This window comes from Amaranthus tricolor, chromosome 1 (genome assembly GCF_026212465.1).
Source record: "Amaranthus tricolor cultivar Red isolate AtriRed21 chromosome 1, ASM2621246v1, whole genome shotgun sequence".
Lineage (NCBI taxonomy): Eukaryota > Viridiplantae > Streptophyta > Magnoliopsida > Caryophyllales > Amaranthaceae > Amaranthus > Amaranthus tricolor.
The window spans coordinates 10,834-38,300 of NC_080047.1; the positions used below are offsets into that span (position 1 = coordinate 10,834).

Here is a 27,467-nt window from a genome sequence, read left to right on the forward strand (position 1 = left end):
CTACTGAAAAATTGAACAAGAACTGAATAAATTCCAGTGTCCGTGTGAATACTAGATAAAACTATAATATTGTTATGCAAGGAGATGATTTGGGAGCTTCAATTTTTGTATATTGGCACGCCCACTTTTCATATATTTTCTTTTATGAGCGCAAGTGAGAGTGCTAAAATTATCTTTTAATTATGTTGTGTTTGATCTAATGGTGGCAAGTTATGCATCTGGATTTCATTTTCTTCTTCGTACAATAACTTATGCCTGGAAAAAGTTTGATAATATGTTTACAAGAATTTCCTTTTATGAACTTTGATTCTGTGAACTACATTTTTGTCTAAATCTACAGATTGTCAGATGCTTGCTATAGTTTGATGGCAAAGAAATCCATGAAATCAACAAGGCAGGTGAGGATATACTTGATATTGCTGAAAAAATTGGACCACCAAAGCTGGTTTAAGTACTACGACATTGGGGGGGGGGGCATTCACCTCCAAGGACTTTTAAAGCATCAAAGCACAAAGAAGCAACTTAAGCAAACTGTGAGTGACATTTGATTAAAAACATCATTCACTTCATTTGTCGCGTTTGCATTTTCATTTTAATTTGATCAATGAGTTCTTGGCCTGATATAGTTAATATTGAAGAAGCAGAAGAATCATATGTCCGGAAAAAGGGGGATTGAACTATGAGATTGATTTGCCCTTCGACAACAACATCAACACGTCGACAACTATGAGCAGTAACATAACCACAACGAAGCAGCAATAATTCCAAATCTGCTTTGTATCTAAGTTCTTGTCAACTATTATTTGCTAATTTATTTTTTATTCCATTCGTTATTGCAAGTTGATTCTTGCTAAAAGGACAGATTTAAGGATTCTCCGTCGTCTATTCTTTTGTCTTATATTTTGCTCTTGATGGGCATCCAATTATCATCCACATTGAAGGTTGAGAACAAGAAGCAAATACATTTTTTAACTTTCAAAGTGCAATCAAAGGTAGTGGTTGTTTATGAACCTAATACTTGCTAATTGAATTGAATAGAACTCAGGTGAATTGAATTGATCATTAATCTTGATGTGATCGATTTTCAACCATAATAGAATTTTTATAATTATTAATAACATTTTATTTTATTTTATTTTATAATACTTGCTAATTGAATTGATCATTTTTTGAAACGGCGTGTGTCACGCACTTGCAACTAGTAAAAATAAAAACTTACACAAATGTTTTATCAAAAAATTAGCGTATGACTTATGAGATCATGTTGAGACATTTCGAGTAAGTTACTAAAAAAAGAGGGGGGGAGGGGGGGGGGGGGGGGGGAGGGTAAAATTCAGTCTCTTTTTGAATTGCACAAGTTTATTCATCAAACCGTCAAAATAGAACTGAATACATGAATGTGAGCTTTTGCAGAAGCTGATAAAATAAGGCCATGAATACATAGATTTCAGACATCTGATAAGACTCGAACAAGCAACAAATCTCTCTCTCAGTAATGGACGGCAGGCTCATCTTATCATAGAATACAACTTGAATACCCTGGTGTTTAGCTGAAAACTCTGGTTCAGTCGGGGGAGTATCATATAGCCATACTTCTGTGTGGGTCAGTGTATTGAGATGCATTGTTTTGCTTCATGAAGTGCTTGCTAACAAAATAACAATCATAGAAGGGGAAGGGGGAGGGAAGAGACGGAGAGGATTGTCCATTTTTCTTCCAAATTTCATCAGCATTAGCATTTTATTATCTTAATAATGTAATAGAATGACTGTCACTTAGCTTTCCATCTAGACGGAATTTAATAAGGTTGAATTTACACAACCTTACACTTGTGGTAACAAAGAACTCTTGATAACAAACATCTTTCACAACTTCACATAAAGAAAAAGCGCATATGATTTAATTAATCAATAAATTATAATCCGTTCATTTTAATCTAAAATGTAAATAATTACACCATCGAACATGGACTTCCATATTTTATCAGTGGGAGAATTTGATTTTCTGAAAAGCGGAAGTAATTATTTTTCTTCAATTTCCATCTCTAGTTCTCCCCATCCAAATCAACAAAAAAGGCACCAATTTACTCGACCTCCCTTCAATCCTTTTTCATCTAAATTCATCCATTCAAACACATTGTTAAGCAACAAAATATTCTAACAACCAACAAACGGTCTTTCATACGACAAGGGGATAAAATTCATGAGAATAATGGCTATTGACAAGTTTCTGCAAGTTTGCAAGTTTTGCCGCATAGTAATTAACACTAATCCATAACCAAACCACTGTAGGTTTGCAAGTTGGTCACATCATCAGACAACTACAACTAGAATCCAGATAATCGATTGACAAAGTTTCTTTCTACTATGTTAATCTCATAAACAAACAGTACACATACCTTTACATGATACACAGGTAGCAGAACTGGGGAGGAATTGTTCAACAGGGATCAAACTGATTACTACGAGGGGGTACACCCGTTGCCCTGTATTTCATCACAACACCCTCCAATATACCATCAGACCTTAAAGTGGGTGAGAATAACCTTGGGTCAACAGGACCTGGCAACTTGAAAGAGATTGTGAATGGTCCAGGTGGGCTCAGCTGTGCCACTTTCATGTGAAACACAGTTTGAGGATTCTTTTTAACTAATTCTCCACCTGTTATAACTCCGTGAAGATGAACCTTTCCATCATGCTCAATCTCACATCTCAAGTGACCTGCAACGATGAGCTTTCAATATTAAACCTATAATTAACCCAAACCTGATGCTAAAAAGGGAATCAAACCATTAAATAAACAATAAAAAATAAACCTGACATAACAAGGTCAACAAGTAAATGAGTACAAATATTAAAAAAAAATAGTTAAACAGGTATTTTGTATCAGGCTATCAGCAGTTTCATCTATTCAACAAATGGGACAAGTCCAACTAATTAAGGATAAAGTCATATTCAGGCTGTAATCTTTGTTAAATGGGTCAGCATCAGATCAGCACATTTCATTTCAAACTCTATGTACACAACTCGGTTACAAAGCAATCCTGACCATGTTCCAGATCAACAGCAGCTCCCCAACTCCAATAAGAGAAACCAAAATTAGAACAAAAGGATAAGCAGACAAACTTACAGTCATCCTTTCTAACACCGGGAAGTGCAACTCGAAACAAGTATGCTGATTTGCTAATTCCAATGTCAACATGACCAATAGGAGGGCCAACTGTTCCTTTTTGAGCTGTTCCAGTAAGAACTACAGCAGTTGGTGTGTGATGTGTAGAATTCACTCCCATCATAGCTCCACAAACTTTGGTGCTTCAAAATACACGAAAATTTCACTTGTAGAAAAAGGTAGCCTAACAATAGCAATTCATCAGACATACATTCAAATTACCAAATACGAAATACTCAACTAGCCCTTCAATGTTTGGATTATAGTAAATAACAAGGATGGAGATGGAAGAACACTATTTTGAAAGAATTTTTTAACATGTGAAGAAATGATCTTAACTAGAAAGTGTCGACAAAAACAATGGAGCACAATTCAAAGTAAACTCCCTCTATCCTATTCGTTTTGCTATATATTCTACAAAAAGCTCTCACATCAAAGAGGCAAACAGCAAATATTGAGTGAGGCAGAGATTGTTTCTAAATAAGTAGCGGGGAGGTCAAAACAGTACAGTTTTATCAAAATACAACCACAAAATGAATATATTCCTGAAGAATAAGATAACTTCAATTTGATAGTATAATCGTCAAAATGGCTGAGAGCCAAAATGTGAGTGAAACCCTGCCACTCTTTGATATAGATGGAGTGATCCGAACCTGTAACCTTAATGTGAAAAATTTATCTTCCATCAGATTAGGTACATTTGTGCACCTGAAATTATATTTTAGAACAAATTTTATTTTTTATAGGGATCCAAACAAAGACATTTTGAAGTGTGTCTACCGAGGAAGTGAATCGAATCAGAACAGTTGGTTGCTTATCCAAAAGATAAACTCTTGTGTCGTCGAGTTTGCTACATTTGTCTACTAAAGTCAATCCATTGATTCCACAATCCACACTCTATCAACAATTCACATTCACACATTTTTTTTCAATTTCTTCATCCAATCCACATTACTATTGTTAATTAATTACAAAGAAATAATCTTGTGATCAAATAAAGATCACCCAGGATGGGCTTTCTGATTTTAGGCTCCTCAATGATGTCATGCACTAACATATTTAAAATTGTTCATGGTACAATTGAGCAGAAAATGTACAGAAATTTTTCCAGAAAGCAGTAACACCAGACTAAACGCTCTGCTTCGCCCTTCATCAGGGGAAGGAGGAAGCAAATATAAGACAGTGAATTGCTATAGATATATTAATTTGTTTCAAGCACATCTATAAGTACATTGCCAATCCAAGTCTGATATCCAGAACTAACTCTTACGAGATTGCAGAAAAATCAAGGTTTATATACTACTGCAAGCCATCTTCGCTGAAACAGAAAAAAAAATTTACATGAAAGTCACAACAATGGAGATAATCTGCAAAACAGAGTAGCTTTTGTTATTACAGATCAAATTAAAAAATACTTTAAAAAGAATCATCTTATCCTTACCTAACTTTTGACTTCAATAATCGAGATCAGTGCACCTCCTTTTCTAATACCTATCAACCACAGCGAACCAAAAGTCCATTTGATCTGGTCACCTTTACTATAAAGTATCAACTCCACCTTTTCAACCGTTTTATTTCGAATCCCTCATATAATAGGATGTGAGGATGGTTTACATTGGCTGTTATTAACCTACCGCAATTCTGCACACTAATGAGCTTGGGAATGGGAAACTGAAAATGAATGTCGTAGCACCCACGGGAAATGATCATTGAAATTGTTTATCTTAGTTGCAGATTAGCATTAGTAGAATCATTGTAGTCGATGACTACAAAAATAGATAGAAAAAGAAGAATATAGGTGTACATAAGTAGAATTGATTTTCTTTGTTGTAAATCAGTATTAGATTGATTCAAATAAAGTATAATCTTTGTTACTCACAATCTTTCACATTGATTTATTTAAGTTCACTTGGCACACACACGGTTGTTGGTATTATGACTTTGACATTGTTGCTATTTCTAATCCTTTAACCTCTGCCAAGTCCCAACTTGCCTTCTATTAATTAATCCCATTATATCCCATCTCCACCACTCTTTCTACAGACGTGTGTTTCTCTTATTAGATAACCTTAGAGTTTTCCTCTCTTCAACTTCAATGAGGGGGAAACAGTAGTCATGAATGTGTTATGCTTACTAAATTGCAATCATATTTGGCCTTCTTGCTCCACTAATGAATACTGGTTATCTATCCAGAACATAGTTTTAAAAGTGTGCCTCGCTTCGCGTCTTGAACTCAGGCTCGGATGAAAACGCCTCGGCTAGGTGAGGCAAAGCCCAGTACATAAGGAGTGCGCCTTGCTGCACCTCAATGCGTTTACACCTTGTGCGCCCGGTGCATCTCCTCTTTGGGCTGGGTGATTAACTTAAGCTTGTTTGTATAGAAAAGAAATAAAAATTAAAACCCAAATTCACTTGAATATGAAGTTCGACAAAACGTTGCTTCCATAAAAAAACAAAGCTAAAATGAAGAAAATAACTTCTTCCGATTCTCGTTATAATAGCTATGTGCTATAGTGTTTATGCAATGATAATGAATGTTTTCAAGCATGTTGCTATTATAATATGAATGTCTTGTTGTTTTAAGTATCGTATATGTTTAAAAATAGATATTTAATCTTTTTAGCAAAAAAGTGCAATTCGCTTACATAAAGCTCGCAGCTTCGCCCTGCAGTTTTCACCTAAGCTCTAAGGAACTTTTGCACCCTGGTGCGCCTAGCACTTTTTAAAACTAAGATTCAAATGTATTAGAGTTCTATGTTTTATATTGAGATCTATAACTAAAATTTTGATCTACTTAATCACATACAACAGTTGGATCTCCCTTTCCTTCCACATTTTCCACATGCTACAAACTAAGGTATCAGCCTTGATAATTTGAGTATACATTAACGATTAGAATTGCATGATCTCATGATATTCTCTAAATCATAGTCTAGCTACATCCTTTAAATATGATATATTCTTCTTACCAAAAATCAAGTGATATCAACAATTTGAACTTAAAAAAAAAACTTACATTCAACAACATTTTAATGGAGGTTGTGACTCTTGATTTTTAGAGTTATTAGAGGACTTGGTGAATTTTTGGACTAATACTACCTAAAATCCTAACTAAAAATTACGATCAAACAACTAAATCTAACTAATACTAACTAAAAATCCTAAAAATCAACTTAATCAAAATAAACCCAATACAAATACTACATAAAAATCCAAGTTTCAAGATCACTTAAACATCAAAAAAACATTCAATACTAAAACTTTCAAGATCACTAAAATAAACCTAATTCAACAGATTTCCACTATAACTGCAATCAACCAATTAAGTTACCCAAGTATTAGTTAGGTGTGATCATCCCGTGAGCCAGAACTACAAACTAAATGTAGCTGAAAGAACAAAAAGAAAGACAATTGAACAGTAACCTTTTATCTTAAACCAAAATTTTGAAACCTCTTCTATGTAGATAACTCGAGCAAAATTCGTTTTTCATCAACACTAAGCTAGGCAAATCAAAGTCAGCAAAATTTTCAATTTAAAATAAAATAATTTCTCTAACATTGAAATCTAGAAAGCAGAGTATAAGAATAAGATTCAGCTTTCATCACCACTGTATCATCTTACTTAGATCAATAGAACAAACCCCAATCTTACAGGACAAGAACAAAATTCAGTTTTCCAATTAAAAAGAATGACAAACCTGAGAACTGTTAGCTGGGCTTAACTACTAGGCTAAAGTATCACCACAATCAACCAACCTGTTGACTTGCACTATTACCAATGCGACGAGCTTTGTGTCACTCAAAAGTACCATAAGATCTTTCTTTGTGTCTAAAAATCCAAAGAAATCGAAGAAGATTGACATCAGGTGATCATGGAACGAAATCCCACGTCCTATTTTTAATAAGAGCATTGTAATGGCCATTTTTCAATTAGGGTATTGGAAAGCATAATTACCCGGATTGTGGGACAATGAGCCGTTTTCTGATTGGGAACGATTGACCCAAAATGCAGAGCGCTAGCGTACCAAGTTGCCATGGGTTGCATACCAAATTGTCAACGACTTTGACTCAGAAAATATCCAAATCCATGAAAATGTGATGTTTTAAACCCACTAAATGGGAAGAAAACCACGGAAAGAAGAAAAATTTAGAAGGAAGCGAAGAGATATAAAGGAAATTAGAGGAAATTGAAGAGAAGAAAAGAGAAAAAGTAAAGAAATCTTATCTTATAAACGAGATCTGAGCATTGCCGCCATTGTAGTTCTGTCTTTTGTGTTTTTTCCTTTCTCTAATTTAGAAGATGTATTGTTTAGGTTTGAACGTATGGTTTTATTTAAGGGAAATTATCAATAGTACCCCTGAGTTTTGACACTTTCTCAATGGTGCCCCTAAGTTTTTTTTTTATCAATGGTACTCTCGTGTTATTGAGCGTCTTACAACAGTAACCTTTTTAAATTTTTACCGTCCAAAATCATTAAATTTTTTTCTTTTTTCTATTTAAAACACAAAAAAAAAAGAAAGAAAATTACTTCCCTACCATCTCCCTTCATGCAGACATCTTTCTCTCTCTCTCCTTCTCTCTCAATCTTCAATCTTTAATCTTCAATCTTCATCCATCTTTATCAATCAAAATTTTTTGATAATTACAATATTTTAAGCTGGTGAAGCAACAGAAAAAGAGCAGCAATAAATGGAATTGTGTAGTCTGTAATCAAAAGCAATCTGTTATCAAGATCTACGCTCAAAGTTATCAAGCTAAGGATGTCCGGAAAGTCGTTCAATCCTTTAACATGTCTCGCAAATTTCATGATGAAATGCAGCAATCAGAACAGGAACAATCTCCTGATGGTGGTGATTCGGAGATTGAGGAGATTACAGTAAAACGACGTACTGATTAGAGCGAGTTTATGGAAAAGGATAATATTTCAGAGCCTCATTATTTGAAATCCACATTAGATTAGCTATTTTTTGATTGATTCAATTTTAATATTTAATATAGTTGCGGAGTCAAGAGTTGTCACTGAGCTTCCTGAGGATTTAATGTGTAAGAAACCAAAATTGAAGGGTAAATTTGGTGGTGGTTATTTTGACATTGATAAAAATCAATGTTACAAGCCAATTGTTTCGAAAAGAGGTAACCAAAATTGACAAATGATCAAGTTTTTATGTATTCTATAATTTCAATTTTTGAGATATTTACACACTGATAAAGTAATTTCAGTGGTTTTCTTCTGACTTGAGCAGGAATTTCAACAAAAGTAATCATGGAAACTCAGCAAAGCACTTCGAATCCAACATCTGGATCAGTGTGTGATGAATGCTTGGTGGATGATCAAAGGAGCAGCAAGACATTTAGAGCAATAGCGACAACAGCAGCTACACTACACGAATACATGGAAGCAAGTGGCATCCAAATGGAGTAAGTACATGACAGAACATGAAGATATTGACGATGTTAAAGAAATGGAGAGAAGTGGTAGGGAAGTACTGTGTTTTTTATGTTTTAAATTCAAAAATAAAAGAAAAAAGAAAAAAAGTTAACCATTTTGGACGGTTTTGGACGAAAAAAATTAAAAAAAAGTTACGGTTATATGACGCTCAATAACACGAGGGTATCATTGATAATTAAAAAAAATTAGAAGCACCATTGAAGCAGTGCCAAAACTCAGGGGTACTATTGATAATTTCCCTTTATTAATTAATATCAGCAGTTCAAATGACGTGCACTGCTGGCCTGTATCTTTATAGTTTTACAGTAGAATGGTAAAACTACCATCATATGTGGTGTAATATATTCCATTAGCTTTTTTTGCTTAATCTTTTTTCTTCCTTTTCTTTATTTTATTTTATCTTCTTATACTCTTATTATTTTCATTGTTTTTCTATCTCTCATAATTAATTATAAATTTTAGAAAATGTCCCCATCGTTCAGGAGTCACTTTAGGTGACGTCTAGCATTTCCGTTCTCGTACCACATCCCGAACCATATGGCGTTCCAGGTAACTATGTTAGAGAGCTACTAGTGCATTTTTAGGTAAGGGTGATTTTTTGGTTGAGGTGTGTAGGCGCTCTCATGGTATTTGGGTTTGGTTTTAAAATATCATGTTTGCTTCTTGTGATTCAACCTTTTTGTAAAGGAGAATGACAAGAGGGTAAAGATTGATCTTAAAATGATGTAGTAGGGCTAGGAGGAAGAATATCAGTTGGAGAGGAAAACAATTGAGCTTGAGGTAAAGAAGTTAGGTCAGTTGATGTTGGGCTTCAGTTAAGGGATTTGGGTTCGCTTGAGTTTGTTGTTGGGCCGAAGGAAGATGTAGGTCAAGGGCAGCGAGGCTTCAATGTCGGGTAGGGAAAGGAGTAATTTAAGCATTATTTTGCATTGTTGGGCTGTGTATGGGATTTGTAATTTGGGACTGTTGAGATGGAGATGGAGTTCATTGGCATGAAGAAATTGAGACACATTAGGAGAAAGATCATGATCTAAAAAATCATATGTAATTGAAGATATAGAATAGACTTTAGAGAAATGTAATTGATGTTCATCAAAGAGCGTGATACATATTAAGTACTAACATAGTAATACATATTAAGTACTTAACTTAAATGACACTTCCCAAAAGGTGATACATCAATGGGCGTGATACATCAAAACTAAAGTCTATTCATCATTTTTGGTCTCGTCGCTTCATCATCAGCCCCACCCCACCCCACGTCCCCCTACCCACAGGTGACTAGGTTCCAAGAACAAAACACACAACTAACTAGTTGATTTAATTAATTAATAAATTATTACGTTTTAAGCTCTCTAAGACCGAAAAAGCACACTCTCACCTGGGGTCATAGCGAGTGGCTTTGTCAGGATGTTGCACGCATTTGGTGGACCAGCACGTCAAGTCTCTCCGGGAAAATCCTAATGTATAAAAATAATAACAGAAGTTAGTTCACACCCCGTGCACCAACTTTTGACTTATTAATCTTGAAGTATTTTGCTTTGTTGTAATTCTCTAATTGTGTATTCTCTAATTGGGGTTTCTCTATCTTAAGTATTTTAGAATTATTCAGCTTATTTGAATTTTCAATATTAACTTGATAGACACTTCCAAGTTCTTTTTTTTTGGACTTGATTATGTTTAAGTTTTAGTTACTTTATAGATATGAATTTCTTAATTCAATTTGACATAATTAAGGTTCAACGTCCTAATATAAGTTCATTTGTAATTCCTTTCATTATTTGATTCTTGATTATTAGTTCATTATGTTAAAGTTATAAAAGTCGAATCTTTCCTTCACACTTTTTCCTTGTGCTCCAAATTATCATTCCATTTTTTGATAATATCAACACATAATACTACTTTAACCAATAAGTTTTTGGTTATTTAATAAATTGAATCATAATTCCAAACTTACTAGAACATGTAAGAAATAAGTGTACCCAAATTCATTTTCTTTCAAGCCCAAAATCAAATACTAACACAACAAGTTTTAATGAACAAGGAAACAAGTAGAGACAAGTCTAATTTTATTCCTATAATTTTACTTATAAACCATCAATCAAAGAAAATAATGAACAATGGTGTAAGCACAAATACGGGCAGCCCTTAAAACATTACATAAGCAGTCAATCGCATCATCGGACAGTCAATGGGCACCACCAGACCACCAAAGGACCACCGACGTGGCTATTGTGCAAGCAGCCTACACGCAGCAGCCCAAAACCTGCCCAGCACTGTGCTGCCATGCTGGCAGCCTTGCTCTAATAGTACACGACTGCCCAGCAGCCACACCAAGGCTGGCAGCAGCCCAACCATGGAGTTAGAAGAAAAGAAAAGAAAAGAAAGACAGTTACAAGAAAAGAAAAACCAACAAACATAAAATCCAAGAGTTCAACGGAGAAAACATCACCAACACTGAATAGGAAAATTTTAACTACTAATCAAAAATTTTAATAAAATACAAGATCTAGTTTTCATTTCACCCAAAATCAACATGCAACAACATTCAATCAACAATCATAACTTAAAAGTTTAAAATACAATTTTCAGAAATAAAATAGATCGATTCTAGAAGTCTAAGTCAAAATCAGTGAATTTCAGGTAAGGTTTTGGTGGGTTTTGTACCTTTCTTTGAATGGCAAGATGATTAAATTTGTTACTTCTTCTAGGATCTCTACACTTCTTCCTATTCCAAAAAAAAAAGAGAAAAGATTAGTAGAAAATATTTAGAATGAAGATATAAAGAAAAGTAGATAGGAAAAGGAAAGAAAAGACCTCCAATGGAGTCTTTGGGACCGAAAATGGAAGACCTCCAAAGTTTCTGATGTCTTAGCTAATGTGTAAGGGGAAAGTGAGCACAGGAAAGGTTAGGTGGTGAGACTTAGGCTTCTCATTCTTTTGTTGGCTTGCTCGTCATAAAATGCTTCTTTACACATTAGGCTATTAGTATTTAGTATTATTATTATATTTATATTCTTTAAAGATTAATTAATTTATATTCCCCCACGCACTTTTTTTCACATTTTAATGCGTTTATTGATCTTTTATATGCAACAAAACTAATAAAATAAGATCACATAAAATAAAGAGTGTAAAATTAGTCCCTCCCATTTTCTTAAAATTGGTGAAATCCCATTTAGTGGAAACTAATTACTCCTCTCATTCCTTAAAAAGTTTCCATTTGTCATTTTTTGGTGTTTATATTTGTTGTTCTTATAAAAAAAAATCTTTTTATTAATGTCACAAATTTTGGAAAAAAATAATATTATTTATCCTCATTTTTATAATTTAATAATGCTTATGATCCCTACTTATCTTCCAGTAACATTATTTTAACATTTTTATATTTCTTGTGGGCCCTACATGTTTCCCACCTTTATAAAAATATTTTTCTATCATACATTCTATTAATTTTACCGTATAATTGCAAAAAGGAAGTTTGATTGTGAGCATGTCATTTGTCTTTCTTTCATTGGTTAGTATCAATGAAATTTGACTGATTTGCATTTTTTACACTTACCATATTTACAAATTTATATTTTCGGAAAAGCTCATACATTAATGGATGCAATAAATCACAAATATCCCAATTACACAACTGTATATAAATGCACTATTCAAAAAATTATAATGGAAAATATATAATGTGCTGTGTAGAACATTATAAATTTTCTGACAAAATTTTGGACTTACACCACATAGATTATTATACTACGGAATAAATTTCATTTATTACAGTGTAATTGAAATTTCACAATTTAGAAAATTATACTGCAAAATCATACTGTGTATAAAATTATACATCAATTTAGGAAATTACTTGAAGTACATAATAGCCTCTTTTTTCATCAATTGTTATTTAAAACTAAAATGACAGAAAATTCAATTTTTATTTGATTATTAAAATCAGTCATTTATATTGTTAGACTATCATAATTACAATGTTGAACTTTAGGAAAAATATGAAGTATAGTTTGCAATCTAAAATTTCATTTAAATATTAACGTATTTGAAAATTCGTGCATTGCATGGGTTTCTATCCTAGTTAGTTATGATCCTCATATTTTTTTCACTAACTTCCTTTTTATATTATTTAATGTTTATGGCCCACACTTTTCCTCTATCAAATTTATTATTCAATAAAATAATATATTTAATATCTAAAAGATTTTATTTTTTCTTAATTATCGTAAACATTGCTTGTGGATACTTCAATAAGGAACGGAGTGGTATATAAATTTAAAATTTTAATGTCAATTAAAGGAGATTAGGTGCAACATGCCAAATTTTTGGGAATATAGCTAATGTTTATTTTATTACATCTCAATTCATATATAACATAATAATAATAATAATAATAATAATAATAATAATAATAATAATAATAATTTAAGTTATATTAATTAATAAAATAAAGAATGAGATATCATATCATACAATATTATAAAAGAACTAGAAAATTCCACAAGACGATTTTATAGAGTTTTGCCAAATGAAACATTTTTACAGGTAAAATGTAATCATATCATATCATATCATACCATACTATAAAGGAACTGAAAAATTCCACATGGCGATTTTATTGATTTTGCCAAATTGAGTGTTTTTACAAGTTAAAATGTAATTGTGTGATATTCAAAAGATTTTATTACATTAATTATGATTTTAAGTATAAAAGGTAAGTTTTCAAAAAGATTTTATTAGATAAAATCATACAATCATTCAATCATACAATAGTATAAAAGAACTGAAAAATCATCACACAATACTACAAAAGAACTGGATTATTCCACATAGCGATTTTATAGAATTTTGCCAAATTGAGCATTTTTTCAGGTTGAAATGCAATTGTGTGATGTTAAAAAGATTTTTTTACATTAATTATGGTTTTAAGTATTAGAGGTAAGTTTTCAAAAAGATATGATTAGATGAAATCATACAATCGTTCAATCCTACAATACTATAAAAAAAACTGAAAAATCATACAATACTAGAAAATAAATGAAAAGTTCTAAATGACTTTTTTTATAGAGTTTAGTCGAATAATGCATTTTTACAGGTTAAAATGTGATTGTGTGATATTCAAAATATTACATTAATTATGATTTTAAGTATTAAAAATAAGTTTTTAAAAAGATTTTATCAGTTCAAATTATACAATCATACAATACTGTAAAAGAACAGAAAAATTACAAATGATGACTTTATAAAGATTTGTCAAATGAAAGTATTTACATGTTAAGATGTGATCGTGGAACATTTAAAAAGATTTTATTAATTTACTTGACAATTTTATAGAACTTTGCCAAATAGAGCATTTTTACAAATTAAAATGTAATTGTGTGGAATTCAAAAACATTTTATTAAATTAATAATTTGATAACTAAATTATACAATTGTATTTTTCATTAAAATTTATATTTATAGATATTTCCATATTAACAAAGTTCGTGCATTGCAGGAGTTTGTATACTAGTATTTATACAACTAATAAGAAAGAATATAAGAGTAGTTTTATGTTAAAATGGACAAAAAAAAACTAGATATTATCCTCATGTATCTTTCACGCATCTCTGTTTCTTATATTCTTGAGTCTTAGCTTCATCTTCTCTTTCTCATCTCTTCTACCTGAACTTCACTTCTCATTAGCTTACAGATTTGAGATCGACAAAGTCAACAAAACTGAAAGCACAAAGATATCGACAAGGAAATCTCATTCGGTCATATAAAAGAATGTAAGTAAATCAAATCTTTTATTTTAAATTTTTTTAGTACTTATTTTAAATTATTAGAAAAAAGATTTCATCCAATGAGGTGATGTGATTTTAAAATATTTAGCGCGTATGCCACTAACTGATTATTGATTGGAATTTATTATTTTATACTTGCAAGTGACTTTTTAAGTTAAATAGAAAATTTTGAATTTTTCTATTTACAAATAGAACTTTGCTAGATTTTTTACAGAAACTTATGTATTGAAAATTGTTTTAATATCTACCTGTAAGGTAACGTCTTTAAATATTTTAATGATGTTAAATCTAATATTTGAATTCTCAAGTAGTTGTTTAGGTGATAATATAATATAATCAATTAAATAATTAATTATATTATTGACGTCCTGATATAAGAACAGATTAGGGGTCAAGGAGATGTTTAAGGAGGATAGAAGAAGAAAGCAGGAATCTTGATTGTTGGGGCCTGGTGTGATCGGATAAATAAAAAAATGCATTTGAGCGAGAATGAAGGAATCGAAGGGAAGACCTTTGTGGTTACCGGTGGTCTTGGCTTTGTGGGTTCTTCTCTCTGCCTTGAGCTTCTTCGACGAGGTGCTCATCAAGTTCGATCCCTTGACCTCCGTTCTTCTTCACCTTTCTCCTCTTTACTTACTACTCAACCTGCCTTTCTTTCCATCATTGGTATTACTATTGCTACCCTCTTTTCTCTTTTTTTTTTTTTAATTTTTTTTAAAATCTTCGATTTGATTTGATTTACTAGACTCGCTTCATTAATTTGATTTCATATTTCAACTGATAGGTTTTCTTTTTTGGAGATCATATATCTTGTCTTGTTTGTTAGTACTAATGAAATGAAATTCCGATCCTTTATTTCATTGTTAATTGATGTTGGTTGGATGCATTTGCTATTTTTTAGTTACTTGATCTTAGATATTGCGTGTGTTTCCAATTATATTCTGCTTTCCTTGTTACACACATATACGTTGTAAAATCAAGTCAATAACAATATAGATTTGCGAATTGATTGTTAGGATATAATTATAGAAAAATAGGAGTATAATACTCTAGAATGTTAGGGAAACAACTTGAAGAAAAATCTAAAACAAGATTATGTGGCATCAATGAATGAAATTATTGAGAACTTCTAGAAGAATCTAGACATGTATGAAAGCAGTAAGCACACTTATTAGTAAGACCAAAGTGTTTTTGTAGAAGGTGTGGAGAAAAGAAGTACAAGCTCCCAAAAGAAGAAAGGGAGAGGCTCAAAGTGTAAGAGAACAACATGAGTATTCACATATCAAATGAGAGAATATAGGGAAACATGAGCTCACAAAATAAGAGTTTATTGGTTGTAAAGGTGTGGAACAAGTGTATCACCAAATAAATTGTTAGATTCTTGATGTAATTACCATTTGTATTTGTAAGATGCAATACAATTTTGGACTCATTCGGTCAAATTTCTATCATTGATAACAACTTAACAAGACATTCCTCCAAGACAAATGTGTTAGATTGTGTATTACTTTTATTCACATAGGACAATTATTTTATTAGTGGAGCAGTTATTAGGACAATTAGGAGCAGTTACCTGAGGTTTTTTGTATATATTATCATCATCATCATTGAATGAAAACATCGAACAATAATCAGAAACAAACACAGAAACTTTAATAAACAAAATTCTCGGTGTTTAACCGGAAATCATGGTATCAGAGCAACAACAATTCTGAATCGTTTTTGCAGCTTCATCATTTACCATTAACATACCTAAAACCCAAACATGGCAGACGAATCAAGAACTGTCATAGCACCAGATCAACCGGTCACAATGGGGCAATTGTTGCAACTGTTCAAACAGTTAAACTCCAATCAACCGCCCACTGAAACCGTGACCAACACTCATACCTAGGGGTGTTCAAAACCGGATACCGGGTCGACCCGGTTCCGAAAAACCGGGTACCCGATTTTCCGGATAGTGAAGATTGAGTTCCGGATCCGACCCGGTTTAAACCGGGTCGGAAACCGGGTACCCGGTTTTGTTAATTTTTTTTTATTTATTTCAGAGATGAGTAAAGAGTAAAGACAGTATGCTCTAAATTACCATCATTAATTCATCAGTTCATCATATACAAGCAAAATTACCAAGCTAGTGAATCTACCATCATCAATTCATCATATACAAGCAGAATTTTGTTATATATAATCTACCATCATCATATACATCAAAAATATTGAACAAGTTGAACAAATATCAGAATCAAATATTATAATGGCTACCCAAAATCAGCATATCAAAACAATAATCAGAATATCGGAAAATGGTGATGAATCCATGTAGATCTTCAATAAGTACCAAAAATGGCTGAATAAATCTGTGACAAAATCGAAAAAGGCAAAAAAAAAAAGTACCAAATAGCAAATACTGAAATTTGCGAAAAATAAGTACCAAATCTGTGAAAAATTTGCGAAAATGGTGATGAATATCAGAAAATCGAAAATGGTGATGAACTAAGATGACAAAATCGAAAATGCTAAAAAATTAAATCAGTGACAAATATCAGAAATTGCGAAAAAAAGTAAGAAGATCTGGAGAAGAAGAAGAATGGTGATGAATTGAAACAAACTTACCCAATTAAAGAAGTGAAGAACTAAAGAAGAAGAAGAAGAAGATCTGAAGATTGAAGAAGCAAGATGATTGTGTCTGGATTGAAGAACGCAGGAGGAAGAAGGCAAGAAGATCTTCAAAACACCATGAGTTTCTTCGTAGATCTAGATCTAGATTTCAGAAATTGATTTTGAGTTCAATTTTTAGGGTTTTTGATTTTGATTGGATTGTGTATTGTGATTTGGGGGAAAATGAGTGAAAATTGAGGAAGATTGAAGGCGCAGCAGAAAGAAGGAGGAAGAAGACGGCAAGGAGGAAGAACTGATTTAGGGTTTTTGATTTTCTTTTTTTATAAAAAAAAAAAAAAAAAAACCGGATACCGGGTACCCGGTTTTCCAAAATTCGCGATCCGTATCCGACCCGAATACCCGGTTTTAAAACCGGGTACCCGACCCGGATTATCCGAGTTTTGGAAACCGGGTAATTTATCCGCTTTTAAAAATCGGAAACCGGGTTTTCGGAATCGGATATTTTTGAACACCCCTACTCATACCCTCTCCATCTCAGAGAAATTAACAAATCAAAATTACACAAAATGGTCCAGGTTGATGCACTTAGCCATTAGTGGACGAGATCGTCTCAATCACATCATAGACGACCCGCCTTCCACAAACGACCCAGTGTACAGCCAGTGGATCAAACGTGACTCGATTGTTATCTCATGGATCTTGGAGAATATAGATTCTGACTTAGTGAATCAATATCTTGATTTCCCAACAGCCAAAGCTTTGTGGCAAGGGATTGAAACTCTCTACAGTAGTGGGAGAGACGGCCTGCAAATTTTCGATTTAACAGTCAAGGCAAATAAAATCCAGCAAGGAACAGACACAATCGAGACATATTACAGCAAGCTTCTCATGGTATGGAAGGAAATCGACAGAAGACAACCAAACCCAATGAAAGACTCAGGTGATATCATTGTTTATAATCAACTAATTCAAAAAAACAGATTATACCAATTTTTAGCCGGAATTCATCAAACTTTTGATAAAGATAGGCGAGATCTCTTACTGTTAGATCCACTCCCCACAGTGGAGGAAGCATATGCAAGTATCAAGAGAGAGGTATTAAGGCGGGGAATAATAAAAACATAGCCCTCATCAGATTTAGAATCATCGGGCTCCGGTGGAGTCTTTACGGCCAAAGGGAAGACTTACCGGTTGGAAGATGACAAATCTCACCTCAAATGCACCTACTGTGGAGGTACAAGGCACACGCGAAATGAGTGCTTCAAACTCGTTGGCTACCCTAAATGGTGGCCGGATCCGAAGAAAAAAGGGGAAAAAAGACAAACCCACTTTTCCGATCACAACCGGACCGGTAGAGCAGCAGTGGGATGTAGCACTGATGAACCCCTATCAATGGAGGACAAAGGAAAACAAGGGGCAGCCATGAACAGTACAGGTATCGAAGGAGGAGGAAGAGATCTCCTCTCAGACAGAAACGACGCTCAGACAGGAGAAGGCAGATTAGGGTTAAGGAGAGGGGGGTGTGGAAATGGAGCCTCCCAACCCTTTATAAAGGGGAAGGGACGTGCCCTTTTGTCCATTTTGCCCAAATCCCACAGACATTCTTCCTCTTTTAATATGTCATCCTTTTGTGAGCAAGGTTGGATTTTCGATCGTGGGCCACAGATACCATGTCATTCGACCCGAGTGATTTTTTGACTCATGACAATCCCAAGAAAAATATTATTAAAACCGCAAATGGGGAAGGGATTAAAGTGAGCGAAGCTGGAACTATTTCCTTCACAAATAACCTCACTTTAAAAAATTGTCTATTTGTACCTGACCTATCACATAAATTATTGTCAGTAAGTCAACTTACGAGAGATCTTGATTGTACGGTCCTCATGAAACCCGGTTGTTGTATTGTGCAGGATGCTCAGACAGGGAAAATTATTGGGCGTGGTATTGAGAGAGATGGATTGTACTTAGGGATGGCAACGGGTCGGATCTGGACCGGGTCCAGGTGGACCAGGATCCAGATCCGTTTTCAAGAGCAGGATCCATGTTTTAATTTTTTGTTTTTTTGAATTTGCTACAACATAAAATTAAAGTGAAAGTCTGTTTTATATGCCTGAAGAACATATAAAGTGACTTTGGGCTGTTATTTGTCCCATTAATTAAAATTTCACATATTTGAGTCAACATGAAGGAACAAAGTGAATAGTTGATTCAATGTATACTTCTATAGTACAAGAATTATCAGTCATCACCTCTGTTTAGGTAGTAAAACTGGTAGAAGACATAATTCCTCTTTACATTCCTGATTCCTACAATATCTGATCTCTTATTCAGGCAAAACAAACTAATGGTTGAACGCCTCAGCAAACCAGAGCTGGATTCTCTTGAAATATGCTTCCCTACTAAATATTCCCGGTCATTCCTCTCCCAGTTTTTAACTTGCCTTTGGAAACAACATCTGTCCTATTGGAGGAACCCACAGTACACTGCTGTTCGCTTTTTGTACACCGTTCAGCTAGAGATAATATAACAATCTATTATACTCTTAAATACCCAGAAACATTACTGTCCAGTAATAGCCTTTTCAAATTTGGTTTTTTCAGTCCAATTAACTCAACTAACAGATCAAATAAATCAACCTAAATCAACCACTAAACTCAAATAAATCAACATAAATCAACCACTAAACTCAAATAAATCAACATAAATCAACCACTAAACTCAAATAAATAAATAACTATTCAACATAAATCAAAATTAGTGTAGGAAAAAAAAAAATAGGGTTCATAAGTTTTATTACCTCCTGTAATGGTGCCGGTGCGAGACTGGGAGAGTGGGAGGAGTCGAGGCAGAGGGACTGAGGGAGCAGTGCTGCGAGCCTGCGACTATGAGTCTGTGAGTATGAGAGATAGAGAGAGCGAGAGTGCAGTGCGAGAGTGGGAGCCTGGGAGGGAGATGGAAGTTTGGGAATTGGGAGGGACTAGGGAGACGGGCTACTGGGAGGGGAGTGGGGTATTTTTCTTAGTTAGGCTGCTGATATAAAAAAAAATGTAAAAATAAAAAAAAATGTAAAAATAAAAAAAAAACGGGTCCTGTAGATCCGCGGGTCCGGGTCTGGGTATTTTTCTCAGATCCGGATCCGGACCCGTGAAATTTAACAGGATCCGGATCCGACCCGGACCCGACGGGTCTATATTTTTAGGACCCAGATCCGTGAAAACGGATACGGATCCACGGATCCGGATCGGGTCTAGTACCCATTGCCATCCCTAATTGTACTACTTGGACGAGGAGACTCAAAAAGGCAAAGCGGCACTTGTTCGCGGGCCAGAGGAAAGGCAACTATGGCATCGACGTCTGGGACATCTATCTATAGGGTACCTAGAAAAACTTTTTCCTAATTTTGTAGGATTAAAACCTGAGTTTAAGTGTGAAACATGTATTCTTGCAAAAAGTCACAAACACTCATATTCTAATAGCTTGAATAAAGTTGATGTGCCCTTCATGCTTGTTCATTCTGATGTGTGGGGCCCTGCTCCAGTTGTAGGACTACATGGTTTTTCGTACTTTATTACATTTATTGATGATTGTACTCGCATGAGTTGGATTTATTTTCTTAGACAGAAATCTGAAGTTTCTCGTGTGTTTGTTGAGTTCTATAATATGATTTGTACCCAATTTCAAACCCAACCCCGCATACTCCGAACTGACAATGGTAGAGAATATATCAATTCTAACATGGACCTATTTTTTAAACAAAAAGGCCTCATACATCAAACATCCTGTCCTAACACACCCCAACAAAACGGAGTGGCAGAACGGAAAAATCGCACACTGCTTGAGATCACCCGTGCTATTATGCTTGACTCTCATGTTCCCACACATCTTTGGCCGGAAGCCGTTGCTACTGCTAATTATCTTACCAATAGGCTTCCCACAAAGAGTTTCCAATACCACACACCCCTAGCCACCCTCCAAACCCATTTCCCTATACCCTCTACGCATATTCTCCCTCCTCGCATATTTGGGTGCACGGTTTTCGTTCATTGTCCAACGAGGGTACGAAACAAATTTGAACCAAGAGCAGTGAAATGTGTCTTTATTGGATATGGTCGCAATCAAAAGGGTTATCGGTGCTATGATCCCTCGACTAGAAAAGTCTCTACCACGATGGATTGCGAGTTCTTCGAGAATGAGTACTACTATCCCCATCTTCGCCGTCAGGGGGAGAAGTATCATGACGACGAGATCTCAGTTGGTTAGTTAGTCCATGGTTGCCCAACCTTCACCCAAAAGATCAAGTTGACAATGCTACAGAGTCACCTCACCAAGATGGTCTATCCATTCCTCTACCACCACCAATCCTGTCTGACCATCAGGTAAGTCATACAGCTCTTGATCAAGTTGTTTCAGCAAGCACTAACAGTGATAATGTGATAGTTGATATTGATACTTCGACCAAGGAAATTGACACAGGAAACAGTGATAGTGTGTTTGTTGATACTTTGACTGAGGAAGTTGCCATAGATACAATTGAAACAAGGGGTCATGATGCCTCATATATGTTACCTCCTCGCTCAACTCGAGGGGTTCCTCCAAGAAGATATGATCCTGAATATGAAGCACAACGATCGAGATATCCCATTGAAAAGTCGTCCGGATCAGGAAATTTGTCACAGAGTGCCTTAGCATTTAAGGCAACTTTAGATACAACCAAGAGCCCAGTCACAGTCGAAGAAGCCCTAATGTCTGAACATTGGAGAAAGGCGATGGAGGAAGAAATTAACGCTCTTAATAAGAATGGCACATGGGAGAAGTGCATCTTACCGAATAAAAAGAAAGTCGTCGGATGTAGATGGGTATTCACGATCAAGTACAAGTCAGATGGCACGATTGAAAGGTACAAAGCTCGACTGGTGGCGAAAGGGTACACTCAGACGTATGGAGTTGATTACTCAGAAACCTTCTCTACAGTTGCTAAGCTTGATACAATTCGAGTTCTATTCAGCATTGCAGCAAACTTAGACTGGCCCCTTCATCAATTTGATGTTAAAAATGCATTTCTGCATGGAGATCTACAGGAGGAAGTATACATGGAAGCTCCACCAGGGTTTACATCAGGATTCTCGGAGAATGAGGGGTGCAGATTGAGGAAGGCTCTGTATGGGCTGAAGCAATCCCCCAGAGCGTGGTTTGGAAGATTTACCTCTTCAATGAAGAAATTTGGCTATAGGCAAAGCAATTCAGATCACACCTTGTTCCTTAAACGAAGGGGAGGCAGAACAACATGCCTGATAATTTATGTTGACGACATGATCATCACCGGGGATGATAGAGACGAAATTTCAAATCTGAAGGGAAAACTGTTTCAAGAATTTGAGATGAAAGATCTGGGTAGGCTGAAGTACTTTCTAGGGATTGAAGTTCTTAGATCAAACAAAGGAATTTTCATATCCCAAAGGAAGTATGTCTTAGATTTGTTGACGGAAACAGGGATGCTGGACAGCAAGCCCATAGAGACACCAATGGTGGTGAACCATGGACTACAGGTGATTGAAGGGGGGAAATTGGCTGATCGGATGCAGTACCAACGCATGGTGGGGAAACTAATCTACTTAGCTCACACAAGACCTGATATTGCATATGCAGTAGGAGTAGTCAGCCGATTCATGCACAGACCGCAAGTTCAGCATATGGACGCAGTTCGTCGAATTCTTAGGTATCTCAAAGGATGCCCCGGAAAGGGAATTTTATATCAGAAAAATGGTCACCTTAATCTTGTGGCATATACAGATGCAGACTGGGCAGGTGATAGAGATGATAGAAAATCAACTTCAGGCTACTTTACTCTGGTAGGAGGAAATCTAGTCACATGGAGGAGCAAGAAACAAAAGGTGGTGGCCATGTCTAGTGCAGAAGCTGAGTTCAGAGGTGTAGCAAAGGGAATCACAGAAGTCCTGTGGCTGAGAAAGTTACTAACTGAACCTCCTAAAAGGAGTTGCGAGCTGTACTGCGATAATCAAGTGGCTATCAACATTTCAGAAAATCCAGTTCAACATGATCGCACCAAACATGTAGAAGTAGACATGCATTTTATAAAGGACAAATTAGAAGCCCAAGTAATCAAGCTTCCGCATGTTAAGTCCAAGGATCAGCTAGCAGACATTCTTACAAAGGCAGTTGGAACTCAGTTCTTTGAAGAGGTTTTATGCAAGTTGGGTGTTGGTGACCCTACGACCCAACTTGAGGGGGAGTGTTAGATTGTGTATTACAGTTATTCACATAGGACAGTTATTTTATTAGTGGAGCAGTTACTAGGACAATTAGGAGCAGTTACCTGAGGTTTTTTGTATATATTATCATCATCATCATTGAATGAAAACATCGAACAATAATCAGAAACAAACACAGAAACTTTAATAAACAAAATTCTCGGTGTTTAACCGGAAATCAAAATGAATAGTGAAAGCGCAAAAGCCGTAAGCATATAATATCATTCACGTGTCTTGGTTTTTAGGGCCTGTTTGGTAAAGGATAACTTTGTTGCACTCGAGTAATTTTCGCTGATAATGACATTTTATCAGGGAAATGTGAGCAATTTTTTGACATGGTTACTGGATCAGTAGTAAGCAATCTATTGGTATAATTGTGGCATGCCACTGAATTAGCATTTAGGACAATCCATTTGAATCATCTTATGATAGAAATGTTTAGTATGACTCCTGCATATTGAATTTCTAAAAGTCCTTGCTTTTGTTTCACATAATTGTGGTGCTGTTGTACTTCCAAAGTGTCTTTTGTGTTCCTTAGGGGACATTGCTAACCAAAAGGATGTGAAGAAGGCTCTAAAAGGTGCAGACTGTGTTTTCCATCTTGCTTCCTATGGCATGTCCGGAAAAGATATGCTTCAATTTGGGCGCATTGACAAGGTGAATATAAATGGGACCTGCCTCATATTGGATGCCTGCGTAGATTTTGGGATCAAGAGGCTTGTCTATGTGAGTACTCATAATGTTGTGTTTGGGGGAAAAGAGATTATCATTGGAGATGAAACACTTCCTTATCTTCCCCTAGATAATCATATTGATTCTTATGGCCGCAGTAAATCCATTGCTGAACAGCTAGTTCTGAAGTACAATGGACGCCCTTTCAGGTAAAGAGCTTCTTTCCTGCATTTTGTTATGTTGCCTAATTTTTTTCCGTTCAACTGTTAAGTAGCCAGTTGATTGATTTGGATTGAACGGCACTTTGGGATTTTGAAATCTGTAAAACCTTTTGTTTGGTTAAAGCTTTAAGTCTGTTTTACTATGAAATCTTCTTACAGCTGCCCAAATGCCTCTGTTATGGATCCTACCTGGCCGCTCCATATGAACATCTTTTCCCTTTGTGTCATCCAGGGAGAAGAATGGACATATTTACACTTGTGCCATACGTTCTGCTGCTATATATGGACCTGGTGAAGAGAGACACTTCCCCAGGATGTTGAATTTGGCGTTGTTAGGCCTGTTGTTATTCAAAGTTGGTGATCTAACAGTTAAACAAGACTGGGTTTATGTGGATAATCTTGTACTGGCTCTTTTGTTAGCGAGTATGGGGCTGTTAGATGGTATTCCTGGAAGAGAGGGATGTCCAGTGGCTGCTGGTCAGGCTTACTTTATCTCTGATGGTAATAAATATTTATAGTCTGACTTGAACTTATAAGTTAAACTATTACCTATATTTGTTTAACATCTTTGGCTTGCTGCTAATGGTTTCTTCTCTAAAAACCAGATATTCTGTGATCATTGATAAAAACTATATTCAATTGAACTTTTCATACTATTTATATTTGTCTGGTTGAATTGAACAATAAATATTGCATTGAGTTTTGCAGGGTTTCCTGTCAATTCTTTTGAATTCTTGATGCCCCTCTTTAGGAGCTTAGAATATGATCTACCAAAGGTCTCACTGAGTGTACCCTCAGCTCTTTTGCTTGGAAAACTATTTTGGGGTATTTATACCTTTCTGTACCCATGGCTTAACAAATCGTGCCTTCCTCAACCTCTCATTCTTCCTACTGAAGTATATAAGGTATTTATTTTTATCTTAAGCTTTTATCTTTCCCTTATTTTCCTTGGGATGCTCATCAAACTGCAACAATTTCATTAATTAACCATTGTATTGTGAAACAAGTTACAAAATATTTATCTGTAACAAGAGTGAGTTATATTGGTACTTCATCCGATATATTCAAAACATAAGTTCATTTGGATGTTGAATAAACATAGCACTTCATAAAATTGAACAATATGATTGATGAAAAAGTACAGCCTGTCAATGTCTTCATAGCTTGCTGTTTTCTATTCATCTTATGCCTTCTATTCAAGATTGAACCTTCAATGTTGTTTAAGGGAATAATCTGATGGTAGATAAAATGAGTATTAAACTAATATTTTCATTTGATGATACGTTCTAGGTAATTTTATTCATACATTGTTGTCATATGTTAAAACTGACAAACCAATGATTCATTTTAGAAGAGCTGAGGTACGTACATTGTTTCTGATATGTTAAAAACGAAATGTTGATTGTAAAATAATTTGTCAAATCATGTATATGATGACAGATTGGTGTTACTCATTATTTCTCATGGTGAGTCCCCGGGAAGGCATGGCAAAGATGATCACGTACTGGAAAGACAGGAAGAGGAAAAGTCTAGATGGACCGACAATAAATGCATGGTTATTCAGTGTGGTCGGAATGTCTACCTTGATTGGTGTTGCTTTGTTTCCTGATTTTGGTCCTTTGTCACTCATCACTGCTCTTGCTCTCCTCTTATATGGATCATTGCATAATATCCGGATAATATGTTTCTTAGCTGTGGGCGCACATGTTGTAGAGAGCATATATGCGTGGAACCTTGCGAAAGAAGTGGACCCTGCCAATGCAAAAGGGTGGTTTTGGCAGACTCTAGCTCTTGGGATCTTTTCCTTGCGTTTTCTGTTGAAAAGGGCACAGAACTAGCTAATGTTGCCTATTATGTCAAACCATATACTCCACTAAGGTTTGGAGTTCTTTCCCTCCTCTTCTAGAAGTATCATTTAGAAGGGGACAACATTGACATACTCTATTTTAGAGAGAAAAAAAAGATTGAGAATGGGGTGAAGGAAAGAAAGAGAAATAAAAGAAAAATAATTTTTGTTTGTTTAGGAGGGAGAAAATGGAAAGAAAGGGAGCTTAAAGTTTTCACTCCAAATATTTTCAATTTTGAAGAGATTGAGGCCGTAATAAAAATTACTTCTTTTGGTTTTTATTAGTTGCTACAGATAGTGACATTTTTTCTCACAAGATGTCATTATCTGTATCAACTAATAAATTCCAGAAGAAGTGTTTATTTAATCCCTCCTATCCCTTCTCTTATGTTTTGTTATTTAAACAAGGAATCCTTCAATCCTCCATTACCTCCCGTTCATGCCCCTTTATTTTCTTCTATCCAAATACACCTTAGAATATCCAAGTGTGACAAATGCTTGGTGTTTCGTTGGAAGTTGGAATCAGGCTTGACAGAAGTTGACTTGATTTGCTAACTTGACTTAAACATCACTCAAAATAAGTGGGTTTGGGTTGAGTTTTTATGCCGAATTAATTAAATAGGTGTCGATCCAATATGATCTGTTTATTAAATAGTTTGGGTTAAAATTAAAATTTTAGAGTTGAAACAAACATGTAAAATATTAATCGATTTAATTAAACAAGTTAATTTCAAGTTAAATCAATAAGTATATGCTCAATTTAATTCTTTTTAATTTTTTTTAGTAAATACAAAAGAAATAACTTATGAACACAAAATTTAAAAGTGAGGCCTAAAAAATAAATGTAACTAATACTTTCTCCGTTTTATATTACTTGCACCAAACTAACTTTTGCACTATTCATCATTTTATGGTAATTTACATATTTCGGCTATTATACGAGAAAAAAACATAGTCATGTGGAATCTTGTTTTATTTGTCTCGTTGCATATTTTTATAATATCATATTTTTATAATTTTTAGTTGTGTATAACTCTATTTATAAACTATTTGATAAACGCATTGGATTGCACAATGTGTTTGGTGCAAGTATTTTGGAACGGAGGAATTATTTTAATTTCCAAAATAAGCGTTTTTGTGTCCGAATCAAAGCTTAACATTTGTTGCTGTTACTAAAAGCGAACAAGAGAAAAAAAATTTACTATGATTTTGTTCGCTGCTAAAATAACAGCGAACAAACTCTGACTTAGACTCAACTATGAAGACGCTTATTTTGAGAATTAAAATTTGGTTATTGTATGTCATATCTACCGTTTGGTTCACCGTTGAAATTTGGAATTGATAGAGACCCAAGACATTGCAATTAAGGCTTAAGCAGACTAATCAGTGCATTACACCATTTGAAATTAATTGGGAACTCAAAAACTGAAAT

The 27,467-nt window shown here is 34.7% G+C and overlaps 1 protein-coding gene and 1 pseudogene across 23 annotated transcripts; one reads left to right on the forward strand and one right to left on the reverse strand.

The window, feature by feature from the left end:
• Positions 1–1,310: 1,310 nt before the first annotated feature.
• LOC130800972 (increased DNA methylation 3-like) lies at positions 1,311–11,591 on the reverse strand. 23 transcript variants are annotated; one of them, XM_057664757.1, is made up of 7 exons: positions 11,434–11,582; positions 11,284–11,344; positions 10,777–10,955; positions 9,998–10,076; positions 4,437–4,484; positions 3,128–3,309; positions 1,312–2,718 (listed from the first exon to the last, which is right to left on the reverse strand). In XM_057664757.1, the coding sequence occupies exons 6-7, from the start codon at positions 3,288–3,290 to the stop codon at positions 2,438–2,440; spliced, it is 444 nt and encodes a 147-aa protein (XP_057520740.1). In that variant the 5' UTR covers positions 3,291–3,309; positions 4,437–4,484; positions 9,998–10,076; positions 10,777–10,955; positions 11,284–11,344; positions 11,434–11,582; the 3' UTR covers positions 1,312–2,437. The 23 variants fall into 23 exon arrangements, with proteins under 23 accessions (XP_057520786.1, XP_057520793.1, XP_057520740.1 ...); XM_057664755.1 differs by having other exon boundaries at positions 4,431–4,484; XM_057664738.1 differs by having other exon boundaries at positions 4,608–10,076.
• Positions 11,592–14,266: 2,675 nt separating this feature from the next.
• LOC130821561 (uncharacterized) lies at positions 14,267–26,084 on the forward strand (annotated as a pseudogene).
• The last annotated feature ends 1,383 nt before the right edge of the window (positions 26,085–27,467 follow it).